At 43.9% G+C, this 18,152-nt stretch overlaps 1 protein-coding gene across 1 annotated transcript in view; it reads right to left on the bottom strand.

Annotated features, from left to right (window-relative positions):
- GATA5 (GATA binding protein 5) overlaps positions 1-18,152 on the bottom strand; it is a 54,445-nt gene that overhangs the window by 10,239 nt on the left and 26,054 nt on the right. The window contains exon 3 of the mRNA XM_040329985.1: positions 10,133-10,302. Coding sequence (XP_040185919.1) covers positions 10,133-10,302 — 170 coding nt within the window. The remainder of the gene's footprint in view (positions 1-10,132; positions 10,303-18,152) is intronic.

Below are 18,152 nucleotides of genomic sequence, written 5' to 3'. Positions count from 1 at the left end.
CAAATACGTGGAAATGTGAACGTTTGTATTAAATAACTTGGATGAATGAACTCTGTTTCACATAGAGGCATCGTATTCTAAAAATATGGATCCAATGAAAGTAAATCTAATGCTGCTTTAATCATCATGATGGGATAGTTAAATAAAGGGAAGAAAGAATGGCTGAAAAACTTGCCTTTTTGGAGAAAAATGGAGCTCCAAGCACCCTTCAGTTCTCCTCATATACCCAAAAGCCCTAGGCAATAGATCATGTGATCTGATAAACAGTTTAGCCCCCTTTCACACTTGTACGACTTCAAAGTCGCGCGATTTTACCGCAATTTCACGGCCGTGATTTTACCGCGATTCGCGACCCTGATTTCAATGAATGCCTGTGTAAGTGGCATCAAAATCGGACCAAAGTAGTGCAAGGACTACTTTGAAGTAGGCACAACTTAAAGTCGTGCCAGTATGAATGGTAGTCATTGAAAATAATGGAAAATTACTTGTCTCACGATTTTGAAGTCCAAAATCGTGAGACAAGTCGTATAAGTGTGAAAGGGGACTTAGATGTTCAAATGGGATGGTTATTTGTCTTCAGCAATGAACATGTCATCAAAGGCCTTGGCTTTTGGTCACACTGGAAGGAGCCTGGGGCAAACTTTTATCCATAAAATGAAAGGTCAGTGAAAGAAATAATGCCCCATCGTTGATGTCAGAGAGAGGAACTGTTCCCCATCATGGGTGTCAGTGGAAGGAATAATGCCCCATCATTGATTTCAGTGAGAGAAATAGTGGTCCATTATTGGTGACAGTGGAAGGGATAGAAAACACCCTGGCATCAGTGGGAGTAAACAATGTCCCATCTTTGGCATTAGGGAAATTATTAGTGCCCCATCGTTGGTGTCAGTAGAAGGAATAGTGCCCAATTGCTGGGGTCAATGCAGAAATTATTTCCCCATTATTGGTGTCAGTGGGAGGAATAATGCCCCACCATTGGTGTCAGTGGAAGGGATAAAAAACATCCTGGCATCAGTGGGAGTAAACAATGTCCTATCTTTGGAATTAGGGAAATTATTAGTGCCCCATCATTGGTGGCAGTGGAAGGAATAGAACCCCATCATTGGTGTTAATGGAAGGGATAGAAAACACCCTGGCATCAGTGGGAGAAAACAATGTCCCATCTTTGGCATTAGGGAAATTATTAGTGCCCCATCGTTGGTGTCAGTAAAAGCAATAGTGCCCAATTGTCGGGGTCAATGCAGAAATAATTTCCCCATTATTGTTGTCAGTGGGAGGAATAGTACCCCACCATTGGTGTCAGTGGAAGGGATTAAAAAACATCCTGGCATCAGTGGGAGTAAACAATGTCCTATTTTTGGAATCAGGGAAATTATTAGTGCCCCATCATTGGTGGCAGTGGAAGGAATAGAACCCCATCATTGGTGTTAATGGAAGGGATAGAAAACACCCTGGCATCAGTGGGAGTAAACAATGTCCTATCTTTGGCATTAGGGAAATTATTAGTGCCCCATCATTGGTGGCAGTGGAAGGAATAGAACCCCATCATTGGTGTTAATGGAAGGGATAGAAAACACCCTGGCATCAGTGGGAGTAAACAATGTCCTATCTTTGGCATTAGGGAAATTATTAGTGCCCCATCGTTGGTGTCAGTAGAAGGAATAGTGCCCAATTGTTGGGGTCAGTGCAGAAATGATTGCCCCATTGTTGGTGTCAGTGGCAGGAATAGTGCCCCAATGGCCAGACAAAGATAAGCAAAGGGCCGCATTTGGTCCCCGGGCTTGGAGACTACTGGTCTAACTAAACAGCCCTGAAAATGTCTATCGACATTAGACTGTAATTTGTATTCTATGAATATCTCCCATTCAGAGAACATGCATGATAAAACGCCTATCATTGCATTTTCAGTAATGAAAATTTATTAATTTTTTTTTCACAGTAAAACAAGCAGCAAAAATGAATATGTAACATAAAGTGTGCACTTAATAGGAAGCTGTATATTACATGACATCTATAGTACAATACTGTAGAGCTTTGTAAACCATGGAGGAAGTGCTGAGTAGGATCAACATTTTAGAGACTTGTGAGTGAAAACCTTTTGGCGAGGATTGGGAGACTGGCGGCGCATCCTAAAAATGATTACTGAAAACCTGTTGGGACACTTTGGGGTTGATTTACTAAAACTGGAGTGTGCAAAATCTGGCGCTGCTCTGCACAGAAACCAATCAGCTTCCAGGTTTTATTGTCAAAGCTTAAAGCGGTAGTTCACCCACAATCCCATGATTTTACCATCGAGACAGGCATTGTAGCGCGAGCTACAGTATGCCTGTCCCGATTTTTTTAACCCCGTACTCACCTTGTAGTCGTCCATCGTAGATTCCGGCTCCCGCGGGGAATGGGCGTGCCTATGGAGAGGGAGGATGATTGACGGCCGGCCCTGGCACGTCACTCTCCCCGAAGACAGCCGGAGTAGGTCTCGGCTCTTCACGGCGCCTGCGCACAGGCTATGCGCACGCGTCGTGAAGACCAAGCCTATTTCGGCTATTTCCGGAGAAGCGTGACGCGCCAGAGCCGGCCGTCAATCATCCTCCGTCTCCAGAGGCACGCCCATTCCCCGGTATCTTCGATGGACGACTACAAGGTGAGTATGGGGGGAAAAAATTCGGGACAGGCATACTGTAGCTCGCGCTACAATGCCTGATTTTAAGGTAAAAAAAAAAAAAAAAAAATTTTTCCCGTCCATAGGGTGAACCCCCGCTTTAAAGGGGTTGTAAAGGTAAAAGTTTTTTCACCTTAATGCATCCAATGCATTAAGGTGAAAAAACTTCTGACAATACCCCCCCCCCCCCCGTTATACTTACCTGAGCCCTCGAAAGTCCTGCGCTCGTCCACGTCATTTTCCTCGTCGCTCACCCTGGCCGTTGATTGGGTAGCGTGGATGGATTGAAAGCAGTGCAGCCATAGGTTCACACTGCTGTCAATCACATCAAATGACGCAGCGCACGGGGGGGGCGGGGCCAAGTGATACAGTGAGCGGCAATATCCGCTGGCTGTATCACGGGAGCGCGCCCGCAAGGACTCCACACCATGTGAGCTTGCATTAAGGAGACAGCCGCCCGAGGGACCCCAGAAGACCAGGTTCGGGGACACTCCATGCAAAACAAGTTGCACAGTGGAAGTATAATATGTTTGTTATTTAAAAAAAAAAAAAATCTTTACTGATACTTTAACTGCTTGCCGACCAGCTGGGCGAGATCTACGTCATCTCGCCGGTCAGCCAATAGGGGCGCACGCACGCCCCCCGCTCGCCCCTGATGCCGACACGCGTACAAAGAATGAACAGCGATCTGTTTTTTTTCGTGGGCCGTTTGAAACAAATATAAAAAAGAAACAAAACAAATAGATCTCCCAGTCCACACAATAGAGTTGGTTACTGTACAGAAATCCTCCCCACTGTGTGACTGTGTTCTGACAGAGGGACACTTCCACTGTCTAAATACACTGATCAGCGTCAGCTGCAGCCAGTTAATAGAGAAAAGTTTTCCAACAGTCTCAAGCTTCAGAGGGAACAGCCATAGAGGGCCAAAATCGAAACCATCTATCGTCAGCTTTAAAGGGCTCTAAGTAGTTTTGGTATGGTAATTAGTTATGTCTGAACTACCAAAAAGAAATGAGAGCGCACAGGAAAAAATAAATATTTAGAAAACCAAGAAGAAAAACTATTGGTAGTCTAGTAAGGAGTGTGATGAAGAGACATTTAGAGGTACAGGAAGGGGAATCCCTCATCCCTGGGGCAGTGGCGGTTCGTCCATAGAGGGCGCTGGAGCGCCGCCCCCTCTGGCTCTCACCGCCACTGAGTGAAATAACATAGATTCATGCATTGCACGAATCTATGTTATTTTCGCCGCTGCCGCTGTTATTCAGATGGTCGGCGCTCAATGTCCGGCCATCTGAATAACGCCAGCTGGTTGGCTGTAGGGAAATGTCTATCAAAGCCAACGGCTCTGATAGGCTTTCCTAATACAGCCTGGAAGCTTATTCTCGGAGCGCACAGACTGTACGCCCCTTGAATAAGATGACAGGCGTCTCAGCCAATCACGTTGGCCGGTTCTGGCTACCTGTAACCTGATTGGCTGAGACGCCTGTCAGTCATCGAGGGCGGGAGAAGACATCGTGGGACGTGGATGCCTGACTCCAGTAAAGGTAAGTGCCGGGCGGGGGGGGGGGGGGGGAACGCAATTTACAGGGCAAAGTGGGGACAATTGGCACAGCGGCGACCACAGTGGCTGCGTTTAATGGCATGGCGCAGTGGTGACAATGTATGGCACAGGGGCTGCGTTTAATGGCATGGCGCAGTGGTGACAATGTATGGCACAGGGGCTGCGTTTAATGGCATGGGCACAGTGGTGACAATGTATGGCACAGGGGCTGCGTTTAATGGCATGGCACAGTGGTGACAATGTATGGCACATTGGCTGCGTTTAATGGCATGGCACAGTGGTGACAATGTATGGCACAGTGGTGACAATGGATAGCACAGTGGCTGCGTTTAATGGCATGGCACAGTGGTGACAATGTATGGCACAGTGGCTGCGTTTAATGGCATGGCACAGTGGTGACAATGGATGGCACAGTGGCTGCGTTTAATGGCATGGCACAGTGGTGACAATGTATGGCACAGGGGCTGCATTTAATGGCATGGCACAGTGGTGACAATGTATGGCACAGGGGCTGCGTTTAATGGCATGGCACAGTGGTGACAATGTATGGCACATTGGCTGCGTTTAATGGCATGGCACAGTGGTGACAATGTATGGCACATTGGCTGCGTTTAATGGCATGGCACAGTGGTGACAATGGATGGCACAGTGACTGCGTTTAATGGCATGGCACAGTGGTGACAATGTATGGCACAGTGGTGACAATGGATGGCACAGTGGCTGCGTTTAATGGCACAGTGGTGACAATGTATGGCACAGTGGCTGCGTTTAATGGCATGGCACAGTGGTGACAATGGATGGCACAGTGACTGCGTTTAATGGCATGGCACAGTGGTGCGAATTGATGGCACAGTGGTGCGAATTGATGGCACAGTGACTGCGTTTAATGGCATGGCATTGATGGCACAGTGGCTGCATTTGATGGCATGTAACAGTGGCTGCGTTTGGGCACAGTGAGACTGCAATTTTTTTTTTCCTTTGCGCCCCCCCAAAAATTTTGAGCACCAGCCGCCACTGCCCTGGGGGGGTTGGGGAACCTTTTGGTTATTGTCATATACTCAGGGCTCTCAGATGTGTGATAAGGCTATTCATAGGGGCCACATTTTTAGGAATTTCTCATGTTTATCTAAAGAAATACTGTACATAAAGAGAGATACCACTGCTCACAGGTGAATCGTCCAGACCATAATCCACAAAGCATGCTGCGAACGATGGGGTGCACGCCCTGTCACTGCTAGCAGAGATCAATAGAAATCAGAAAGGATGAATGGCTGCACACCTATACGATGCAAAAGTTGACTTTATTGATATCAAAAATAGATAAAAACATCCAAGCACGGACAGGACAGCGGAAAAACAGGTCGACGCGTTTCACAAGAAACGTCTTTGTTTGTCAAAACCATGTTATTTGACAAACAAAGCAAGACGTTTCTTGTGAAATGCGTCAACCTTTTTTTTTCCCCACTGAATGTCCGTGCTTGGATGTTTTTATCTATTTTTGATATCAATAAAGTCAACTTTCGCGAAATACTGTAGCTGTTCATTTTCATTGATCAACGGGCTATTTAGTTGTGTTTTAACCTCTGATGAACATAGTATGGGAGATTTCCATGATTGGACTATAGCTTGTTTGGCGGCACTGAATATGAATGCAATAATTATGTTACTTTGGATACCATGGATTGGGTTATTTAAGAGCGCCTTGGGGGCAGCTCTATTTGTTCTATTTATTTTATCATATGGCTTGATGATTCATTCATATTCCCCATTTACTGTGTTTCACTCCATTGTTTCTTTGGCTGCAATTTATATTTAAAGTTCCTGTTTGCTATTAACAACGTGATAAAGTGACACCAGTGGGAGCTGGCGCGATCTAAGCTGGCGTAGAGGTAATTATGTTTCCTTACCTGCTAACAATGGCACATATCTATGATTTTTGAATAGCAGACAGGAAGGACATTCAGACAGTGCCATATTTACATAATGGGTCATGTCATCTAGCAGGAAGGACTCTTTCAATAGCTGCTAAGCTATGCCACTGATTCCTTCCCATATGTAATTGCCTTGTACCTGCTTGCTTGATAACCAATTACTATAATGTTTGATTTGTTTGTGCTGTATTAGTTAAACATTACTTGTCTCCCCACTGCAGACAGTATTCTTTCCTTATATTATCCTGGTATTAGATCTACTTTGTGTTTGCTGATTATTATATTGACTCAGTATACAATAAGCACACAGTGGTGCTGGCTATATAGAACACATGTTCTGTTTCCTCTTGGGCCTGTTATACATTCTACAGCTTTGTAACAGATAAGGTAATGCAAGGGGACAAGCCAACGTCGCTTATCTCATTCATTGCTCAGGTCAAAATTGTCTGTACTTGTAAAGGCCACGTGCACACTTGTGCAGCCTCCGGCAGTACATCAGGTATCTATTAGTTCCTTTTATTGACTAGCAAAAATGTGACCGTTGGTCTACACAACATATTGGATTGAACTTGTTAAGGTAGAGTAGAGAGACATGGGCTGCAAAAGTCTATCTTTTTTCATAGTATGTTACTATGGGCCAGATTCACAACCAGCGGGCGCAACGTAACTTTTCTGATTTAAGTTACACCGCCGCAAATTACACAAGTTAGTGCCCGATCCACAAAGCACTTACCTGGAAATTTGCGGCGGTGTATCCTAAATCAGTCCGGCGCAAGGCGGGCCAATTCAAATGGGGCGACGGGTAAAAAAGACGCGTCGGGAAAAATAAAAGATTCGAAAAAAATTCAAAACAGACGCGGGAACGACGGGTATACTTTTGCATGGTAGAGTACCTTTACACTTTCGTAAAGATACCCTATCTTTGCGACGGCAAACTAACACTTACAGCGACTTAACATAGGGAAAAAGCTTTGTGGATCTCCGTAAGTGCTAATTTGCATACCCGACGCTGGATTACGATGAGAAATGCCCCCAGCGGCGGCCGCAGTACTGCATCCTAAGATCCGACAGTGTAAGTCCATTACACCTGTCGGATCTTATGGCTATCTATGCGTAACTGATTCTATGAATCAGCCGCATAGTTAGAAACAGAGATACGACGGCGTATCAGTAGATACGCCGTCGTATCTCTTTTGTGAATCTGGCCCTATGTATTTATACTACTCTACCATAGAGCAGGATTTGGAATTGAAGAGGGAGGAAGGGCCAGCACTCTGAGTCAGTCAGGCTGTACCAATACAGAGAAGGGGATTGCAGAGAGATTACCTTTTTTTGATATATATATATCTTCCCTACCTTTTACTGCATTAAGTACTAAATGTACTTCCGTCCTAGCCCGGCCACATCTAAGTACATAATTTCCGTCCTTCTCCCTCGCTGCGTTCTGGGACCTGTGTGTGTCCCAAAAGACGAGCTGGCTATTCACAAAGCGCAACGCGACTCATGCATGCGCAGTAGGAAAAGGTCTGCAACGCCTGAAGGCTCCACTGCTGGTTCCCCTTAGTTACAATGGCAGTACCTGAACCTCAGGGGGCTCCCGGGGCTGATACTGCGGGTTCCCTGGACAGTTAAGTGTCCTTATTAAAAGGATTTGTAGCCGCTGACTTTAAAAAAAAAAAAAATTCTTGAGGCTGGAACTATGCTTTAACTGAACAAGCTAAAGTTAGAAGCTGATTGGCTCCCATGCACAGGTGCACCAGATTCTGAATGCTCCAATTCTAGTAAATCAACCCTAATGTCACCTTGCTCTTGTGGTATAGAGTCATTGTAATGAGCATCCCCTGACTCCCAAAAAACCCACCTTACTTGCATTTCCTCGCTCCTCTTTTCTCCTCAGCAGCCAGCACTGAAACCAGTTATGTCGACGACCCAGAGGAGCCCAAACATATCTAAGGTCCCCGCCACACATGCATACATACACATACTAGGGCCAATTTAGACAACTGCCAATTAACCTACCAGCATGTCTTTGGAGTGTGAGGGGAAACTGAAGTACCTGGAGGAAACTCATGGAAGCATGGGGAGAACATGCCAACCCAATGCGGGTAGTATCCTGGTTGGAATTCAAACTGAGGACCCCAGTGCTGCCAGTGCTAACCATCAAACAAAGAGTAGTATAGAAAGGTTGAAATACCTACCTTTCCTGAAGAAAATGCTGCTCCAGGCTTCCTCATAACCAAAAGCCTACATATTTGGTCATGTAACTACTGCTGGAGCAGAAAATTGACTTGTCTAAACTCCGATCTCCCTTCAAGTTCAAATTATGTAGTTCTACCACCACCTGCATCTCGGTGTCTATGGCTGAAACTGCACTTCCAAGGAGGAAATAAAATCGGTGTGCTGCTACAAATGCCATTCAGGAAAACATTTGGGTTGATTTACTAAAGGCAAATAGGTTGTGCACTTTACAGGTGCACTCTGCGAGTGCAATCGCTCTACAGCTTAGTAAATGAGGTAAGGCTTTACTTTGCTAAGAATACCCAATCCTGTGCAAGGACAATAAAAAATAAAAAACCGCATAAGAATGCTTGCACATGATTGGATGATGGAAGTCACCCGATTGTCACTGCAAGTGTATTCAGTTTAAAATGAATCTGAGGTTTACACACTGCAGCAAGATTCAAGCAGGCTTTTCAAAGTACTTCTGGGTTAGGGTTACAGTTACCACCTTTTCTTCAAGCCAAACAACAAACACTTTAGCGGCCTGGGACACCTTTGGGTGCCCCAAGGAGAGTAGTAATGTGCTGCGCCTAGTGTGCCGCAGTGAACAGTGGGTGTGGCCAAATTGCTCTCGCTGACATCATCGCCCTGCCCGCCAGTGATGCCGAACCTGCCCCCAGACGGCCGCCCACAGCTCTTAGATGGCAACAGATTTGTGTGTGACTATCTTGGTTACTTGGTAAGCCACAACCTGGTTCTGAATATTGTGTCCGGTTTCAGTTCGCTTGAAACCCGGACACATGAATCAAAACCCAGACTGTCCAGGTGAATCCCAAACATGTGGCAACCCTATTCTGGGTGTACCTTTTGTTGCATAATTCTGTGCAACCTCCCTACTATGCAGAGCAGTGTTATGAATCAGAAAACACACTTTTTGGCAAACTCAGATTCTGGGTCTTTTTAGAAAATATGAATACTGACTACCATGGAGGAGATTAGGCTTACAGGGCATCCAGCGGCACAAGTGTAATACTATGATGAAAGTCAGAGTCACTCAGAAGGTAGGTAAGACAGTCTGAACACAAATATTTTTCATCTGACTGCAGTGTACATTAACAAAAATGGGTTTATGCCTGGAAATCTTCCTGGCACAGGTTAGATAATAAAAAAAGCCAACGTGAACATTCTACTCCTTTCTACACCTTCATACAAGGCCTATTGTTGGTGCTCTTTTGCTGCCTTGCATTAAATGTAGATGGATTCTCCAGAAGCTCATAACGTCACTAATGCTCCAGAGAGGACTTAGAAAAGCGATTTTATAGACTTCAGCTTTTCCAGATCACTGCCTTTGACAACCTCATTAGCCTCACACATCAATCTATATGGAAAATATCTAGCACCTCGGAAAAAAAATCTGCAATTCTTGGGTGTTAATCTAAAGCAACTGTCGTTTCAAAGGTGTACTATGGACACCTCCCCTGGCTCGTGTCAGGGCTAAAAGCAGCTCGCTTACCAGTAATGGCAGCAATGGAACACCGCGGGAATTTCTCCCCAGTAAAATGTCTTTACCTAATACGCTAAGCTGGGAAAACCATACGCCTATTTTGGCTGAAGTCACAGGTATTCAGCGTGCTGGACAAATATTATTCGCAATGCCAAACACTTCTGGAACTAGCAGGATATATGGAAACATATCTCTAACATTTCAGTGAATTTAATTTCATCTAACGATTTTCTTGCAATTTAAGGGAGATCTCTTACCAGCCTTTTCTGAGGTTTCACAAGTGGCCTGTTGATTCCATTCATTTTGTGGTATAGTCCGCAGGCATTACACAGGTAGTGTCCAGTGCCATCTCGTCTCCAAAGAGGCGTAGACATTGCACCACAGTTGACGCATTCCCTGCCCTCAGCATGGAAATCTTCAAGGAATTCTGTGGAGAATTACAGTGATTAGATGTTATAGGACAATTCACAGCTTTTCCAGAATGATTTACACTACTTGTATCTAAAATATTACTCATTCATTTTCTGATGATCACTATGTGTTCCTATGGTAAATACAATCTGGAGGGATTTGAACCGTAGCTGCTCCTCAAACAATGTGCAGCTTTGAGGCAGAAATATGAAATTTAGCTCCACTAATAAAAGAGGATCTTCAGCTACCCTGCAGTATGTCATCTCTAGTGGAAGATTGGGCACAGTATAATTGTATGTAGGTATGGAAGCATGGAACTGAAAGTTATCTCCTCTCTGGTGAGATAACAAGAAGCAAAATTAGTTACTGGGTTGCAATAGCTTCTTAGCAGTGTTGCTTATTTTGCAATGTTCCTTATTATGGCCACAGCAAGCCTTACATTGTCAAAAAACAAGGGGTAGGCTAACCTCGGCCCTCCAGCTGTGGTGAAACTACAAGTCCCATGAGACATTGCAAGACCCTGATAACCACAGGCATGACTCCTAGAAGCAGAGGCATTGTGGGATTTGTGGTGTGCCGAGGTTGCCTACCCATGTCAAACAATCACCTGCAAAAACTGCTAATTTCCTATGGACATCCCTTTCAGACTTGTGTTATCATCAGTGTTTCATTGTTTTCATTATCTTCTCATACCAATCACTATAGTAGCGCTTCTACTAACATATCTGGGTCATCTGCTGAATCCCATGCTTAACAAAAATGAACTTAACAGATGATATAATACATTTCTGAAAGAAACAAACCATAGACAAATACTCCGGTTTCCTCACACACTTCAAAGACATGCTGGTAGGTTAATTGGCTCCTGTCTAGATTGGCCCCAATATATGTATGAATGTGAGTTAGGGATCATAGATTGTAAGCTCCTTGAGGCAAAGGACTGATGGCAATGTACAATATACAGTATATGTAAAGCACTGCGTAAATTGACTATATAAATACCTGTAATAGATAAAATAAATAAATAAATATAAAAGCTGAATAAAACATTCCTTGTTCTGCAAAGTAAAACAGCATCTGTTTTTTGCAAGAAGCAAAACACTTAAGCCCCTTTGACACAAAAGGTCCGATTGGGTCCACCTGTCCTTCTTTCAGGACCCGACCAGACCCTCCATTGTCTTCTATGGGCAATTAGATGTTAAGGGACAGGTTTTCAGTTTAAACCTGTCTCCGATCAGATCCGGACAGGTGGAGGGGAACGGATCCTCTTCCGTTCGTTTGTGCTGGATCTGATTGGAGGGCAGTCTGTTGTAAACGGACAGCTGGTCTGTTTACATACGACTGCCCCTACAGCAGAGTGGGCTGTGTCCATGTCCGCTCTGAATAAGTAAAGTGGAGACAGATCTGTCACCCAACCCGCTCAGCTCAGCAGGGGATCAGCGACCTAATCTCCTGCTGAGAAAAACTGGATCTGGCCCGCGTGAAAGAGGTCCAAGGACCAATTAACACTATTGTGCCACGTTATGCCACATGTTAACATGCATTGCATTAAGGCAGCCCAATCATTCAAATGGGTCCCCCAACCAATAAAAAAGATACATATGGCATTGTCTGGCTGTAGACAGCAACGCATATCAGTCCACCGGCTAGGTGCTTCTGAATGGCACCACATCACAATAAGCCATGTAACACAATAGTGTGAATAGTCCCTAAGTGCAAAGTACAGTAGCCCACAGAAACCAGATAAAACGAACTTGACTGAAGTTACATCAGCGCAAGATAGACCCTGATTATGAGTGATCATGAGTGACGCAAATTGCCCTTGAGACTTTAATCCCTGCAGTATTTTACAAGTCCATGACTACAGCACTAGAGAAGAAAAAGATTTGTGGGTACTTACTTCAGATGATTGCAAAATGAGCAAACAGTGTCACCAGGCAGTGGGAAAAGCCACTAGAATTATAGGAGGCATCACTAGAGGGATCACCAGCAGGAGGAAGGAGGTCCCGATCCCCCTATATAGATCTTTAGTTATCATTAAAGGGATCACCAGCAGGAGAAATGAGGGTCTGATTAATCTATATAGATCTTTAGATATCACTAGAGGGATGACCAGCAGGAGGAATGAGGTCCTGATTTCTCTATATAGAACTTTATATCTATATAGGGATCACTAGCAGGAGAAAGGATCAAGGAGGTCCTGATTCCTCTATATAGATCTTTATATCACTAGAGGGGTCACCAGCAGGAGGAAGAAGGTTCTGATTCCCCTATATAGATCATTATATCACTAGAGGGGTCACCAGCAGGGGGAAGAAGGTTCTGATTCCCCTATATAGATCATTATATCACTAGAGGGGTCACCAGCAGGGGGAAGAAGGTTCAGATTCCCCTATGTAGATCTTTAGCCAGCAGGAGGAATGAGGTCCTGATCCTTCTATATAGATCTTTAGATATCAATAGAAGGATCACCAGCAGGAGGAAGGAGGTCCTGTTTGCTCTATATAGACCTTTATATCACTAGAGGGATCAACAGCAGGAGGAATGAGGTTCTTATCTCTCTCTATATATATATCTTTAGATATCAATAGAGGGATCACCATCAGGAGGAAGGAGGTTCTGATTCCCCTATAAAGATCCTTATATCACTAGAGTGATCTCCAGTAGGAGGAATGAGGTTCTGATCCTTCTATATAGATCTTTAGATATCAATAGAGGTATCACCAGCAGGGGGAAGGAGGTTCTGATTCCTCTATATAGATCTTTATATGACATTAAAGGGATCACCAGCAGGAGGAAGGAGGTTCTGATTGCGCTATATAGATCTTAAAAAAAAAAGGGAAAAAAAGGGACAGTCTGTATGGACTGCTCTGTCTTTTTCTGCCGTCACTTTACTATGTTTCTATGAGTTAAAACTATGACAAAGAGGATCTATCATTACACAATACTATTCCATTTACAGGAAAAAAAAATCTTGCAATGAGTAGAACAAAAACACTTACAAGTTACCTGGCAAGACCTAATACTGAGGCAGCCTTGATCATGTGGCTATCAGGTTTTTCTTATTGGAGAGCACAGATTCTGGTACACTTGCAAGGTCAATCACCAAGGTAGTGTCACTAAGCTAAGCAAGTAGCACTGTACTGTATGTAATTACAGTAATACTCACTTCCCTTGGGTACATATACAAATACGAAGCAACATTTTGAATACATTAACACATTGATAAATGTATTTACAAGCTGATCACTTTCACATGTAACCTGAAAAATCTGAAAAAGATCTCAGCCCCCCCCCCCTTTCTTTTTGAGAAATGAAAAATGGCAAATATACTGTATTTCTGAAAGCTATAATTGGGAAAGCTATAAAGTTTTCTTTCACACAGAGAGAACTTCTCTTTGGCCATACGTTCTGGGTTGCATTTTTGCTGCGGTTTTAACAGTCATAAATAACTTTTCTGCGTCTGCTAGACTGGGGTGTACATGGCAAACAAATGCCATTTTGAAGTTTGTCTCAATGTATGGGGGGGGGGGGGGGGACAGGAAATACTCAAAGACCAAGGTAATGTGCTGACGTTTTTCTTCTCCTATGAAAGTTTCACTGGTTGTATGAAGACGACTTGTTCACGATTAAATAAGGCATCGAACTTTTGCATTTTGATACAATGACATTTAGATATTAATGTGATCAGAAAAAGTGAAAACAACTTATAGCCATTTGTACTCCCACTCATCAAATGTACCCCAAGTAGATTAAAGTATAACTAAAGGCACTGTTTTTTTAGTTTTGGATAGAGTGGAGAGGAATTAGAACCCCATGTCTATTTTTATTGCTGTCTTAGGCCTCTTTCACACTGGACGGACTACCCCTATTTTGTAAACGCTATAACTTTTGCGCAAACCAATCAATAAACGCTTATTGCAAGTTTTTTTTACGAAAAATATGTAGAAGAATACGTATCGGCCTAAACTGAGGAAAAAACATTTTTTTTATATATTTTTGGGGGATATTTATTATAGTAAAAAATATAATTTTTTTCAAAATTGTCGCTCTATTTTTGTTTATAGCGCAAAAACTAAAAACCGCAGAGGTGATCAAATACCACCAAAAGAAAGATCTGTTTGTGGGGAAAAAAGGACGCCAATTTTGTTTGGGAGTCACGTCGCACGACCGCACATTTGTCAGTTAAAGCGACGCAGTGGCGAATCGCAAAAAGTCAAACTTTTTATTTTTTCATTTTATTTTTTTAATAAAGTAGTGAATGGTTTAAGAATTTTTTTACTTTTCCTCCTTGCCCCCATCAGGGAGATTTCCTTTAATTTCCTGTCCTGTATATACAACAGGAAGTAAACGGAAATCTCTATTCCTGTTCTTGTGAAATTTTTGATTCTTTCCTCCATTTACTGTAAGTTCCAATAACTGGGACTCTGACAGGAGTTCCAATCATCTTATACTACCCAATGCTAAAACAAGGTTTTGGTTTTAGATTCATTTCAGGTTGTTTGCATATAACACAGTGCTTTACAGAATATCTAGAAACAGTTACATCAGTCCCTGTCATCAGGAGGAACTTACAATCTAAAGTCCTTTAAACCAGTGGTCATCAACCCTGTCCTCAGGGCCCCCTAACAGGCCAGGTTTTATGTATTACCTTGGGGGGAGATGCAGACTAGAATACTGCAATCACTGAGCAGCAAATGATATCACCTGTGATGTATTTCAGTTATCTTGCAAACCTGGCCTGTTAGTGGGCCCTGAGGGCAGGGTTGATGACCACTGCTATAAACAACAAGCCCGAAACATTCAAACTCTAGGTTTGTTTTGGTTGAAGAGCAAACAGGTTTTGAGGAGAAATCCAAAGTGCCGGGAGGACACAAGGCACATTCGGCAAACAAGAGGAATCCAATCACTTGGCTGCTCTGATACCATCCCTATGATGACTTATCTTTCTAACAGGTCCAACGAGGGGTGTTGCTAGGTGGGAAAAAGACCAGAGGCTTCAGCCTGAAGGTAAATTTGATAACCCTTCCCACATTTTAAAGGAAGTCCAGGCCAAGCTCCACCCAATGCCCCCCTCATCCCTGCCCAATGCGTAGTGGGCTGTGGCCTGTTCCAGTGCTGAGTGATCGCACACTGAGTCTGGGCTGAGGGTTCACATGAGCTGGCTATGGAGTGTGTGCTGCTGAGGCCTGTTGCTGTGCAGTTCCCACAGGCAGCAGACCACAGCACAGCAGATGCAGAGGGGAGGGCTTTAAAACAGACCCAGAAGCTGGAACCGGAACTGGATGGAGGCCACACTAATGCCCCCTCAATAAATTATTCATTTGTTTTCTGCCCTTCTCGTTCTTGGAACTGCCTGGTGAGTGAACAGTGATGTGTCTAGGGTCGGACTGGGAACAAAAACCAGCCCTGGAAATTATTTCATACCAGCCCCATAGCATTATTATACCAGCCCAACAGCATAACGTCATTATTTTCTTGTTCGTAAAAGGGTTAAACATGCATTATAAATCACATTTGAAGAGTGTATTATATAAAGTTAAGACAGATATGAAAGCACATAGGGCTTTCTATATGTATATGTATATATATATATATATGAGCAAATTCCGGTTAAAAGTGGAGCAATCATCAAATCTGGGAATGCAGAGAACACCTTCCACAGAAAGAATACACTGTAAGGAGAGGGGGGTTACTGATATAAGGGGGAACCCTTTATATCAGTACCCCCTTACATTACTGTATTCACCCCCTTACATTAGTGCCCCCCTCAGACTGGCCTGGCGGCACTGTCACTGACCTCCTCTCAGGTGCACCATGCAGGGCTCAGTCAGATGGCTCCAGGTTGGTGGCTCTGGTTTTATCCTATAGTCTCCTCTCCACAGTCCACACACATCTGACTTCTCCCATGACCCCCATCCCGGCGGCGCTCTCACTCTTGACTCCTCTCCAGACTCCCCCTCAGAGACTGCAGACATGATAAAAGACAAGAGATAGTCAGAGGTTGTGGACATGATACAAGAGATGGTCAGAGACTGCAGACATGATACAGGAGATGGTCAGATACTGCAGACATGATACAGGAGATGGTCAGAGACTGCAGACATGATACAAGAGATGGTCAGAGACTGCAGACATGATATAAGAGATGGTCAGAGACTGCGGACATGATATAAGAGATGGTCAGAGACTGCAGACATGATACAGGAGATGATCAGAGACTGAAAACATGATACAAGAGATGGTCAGAGACTGCGGACATGATAAAAGAGATGGTCAGAGACTACAGACATGACACAAGAGATCAATGCATCGATGCAGTCTTACCAGTGCCCATCAAATGCAGCCTCACCAGTGCCCATCAAATACAGTCTACCAGTGCCCATCAATCCAGCCCTTTATCAGTGCCCATCAAATGCAACCTACCAGTGCCCAACAATTAAGCCTAATCAGTGTCAATCAAGTGCAGCCTACAAGTGCCCATCAATGCAGCCTACCAGTGCCCACAAATGTAGCCCAGTTTAGATCCGATGGCGTAAGAGACTGATGGATAGCTATGCGTAACTGATTCTAAGAATCAGTCGCATAGATATGACGGCTCAGATTAGGATTTACGACGGCGTACATGGCACTGCGCCGTCGTAAGTCCTTTGAGAATCTGGGCCTAAGTGTGCATTCACACCTGAGCGTTTTATAGCCTGAAGCATGAAGCTCCAAAAAGCTAGAGGGGAAAAAATCCATTATTCTCAATGGAGATGGTTCACATCTCCACTCCAAAATGTCTGAAGCCGAACGCCTGAATCTCGTACAAGTTCTGGACCCTTTTTTGTCGCTCGAATCGGGCTGATTTGGGCGTTTTTGAACGTTTGTATTCCCATAGAAACTAATGGAAATGCTCGATTCAAGCGTCTAGCGCGACAACGAGCGTTTCTACGGGCGTTTTGTCGCTTTAATCTGTTGTGTGAAATAGAATATTCACCCAGGAAGAAGATAAAACAATCTAAAAACATAGCAACAAATGATGAAAGAGATGAGCTTTTTTCCGATTGGCTAAAATAAAAAACGACAAAGTTCAAAAACGTCGGACAGCGCTGTATGCCAACGCGCAAATACGTGTGAATACGCACGACAAAACGTGCGTCAAAACGCCGTAAAAAATTACTGAAAGCGCTACGCTCAGGTGTGAATACAGCGTAATAGAGGGGCTGGCAGTGACAGTTATAATTTTTTTTTCAAGAATAGCGGTGGGGGGGGGGATAGATACAGAGAGGGAACTGACAGGCAGGGAGGAGGGGGTGAGAGGAGAGCAGAGGGGACAGCAGCGTATGATGCAGGGATGTACTCTGACCACGGTGGTTAGGGCTCAGCAGCCCTGATTTTCGTGGTCAGCGTAGAGAGAGCATACAGAAAGTGGCAAATTCAGGGAGGTTTTTTTTACAGTTTAGAGGGGGCAGATAACACAGCGTAAGCACTGTGCTGTGTAATCTGCTTTAAGGGACCAGGATCTGTATTTTTTTGGGGGTTAACAAACACTTTAAGTATTATTAGTATTATTTACGTGCGATATTAATATTTCGATGAATCGCTGATTTTTAATTATGTACGTGCGTTATTAATTATTCTATGACAGATGTACTCTGACCACGGTGGTCAGGGCTCAGCAGCCCTGATTTTCGTGGTCAGCGTAGAGAGAGCATACAGGAAGTGGCAAATTCAGGGAGTTTTTTTTTACAGTTTAGAGGGGGGCAGATAACACAGTGTAAGCACTGTGCTGTGTAATCTGCTTTAAGGGACCAGGATCTGTATTTTTTTGGGGGTTAACAAACACTTTAAGTATTATTAGTATTATTTACGTGCGATATTAAT

The sequence above is a fragment of the Rana temporaria genome, chromosome 12 (assembly GCF_905171775.1).
Source record: "Rana temporaria chromosome 12, aRanTem1.1, whole genome shotgun sequence".
Classification (NCBI taxonomy): domain Eukaryota; kingdom Metazoa; phylum Chordata; class Amphibia; order Anura; family Ranidae; genus Rana; species Rana temporaria.
Note: the sequence above shows the minus strand (reverse complement) of the source record. Positions and strands in the feature narration are given on the sequence as shown.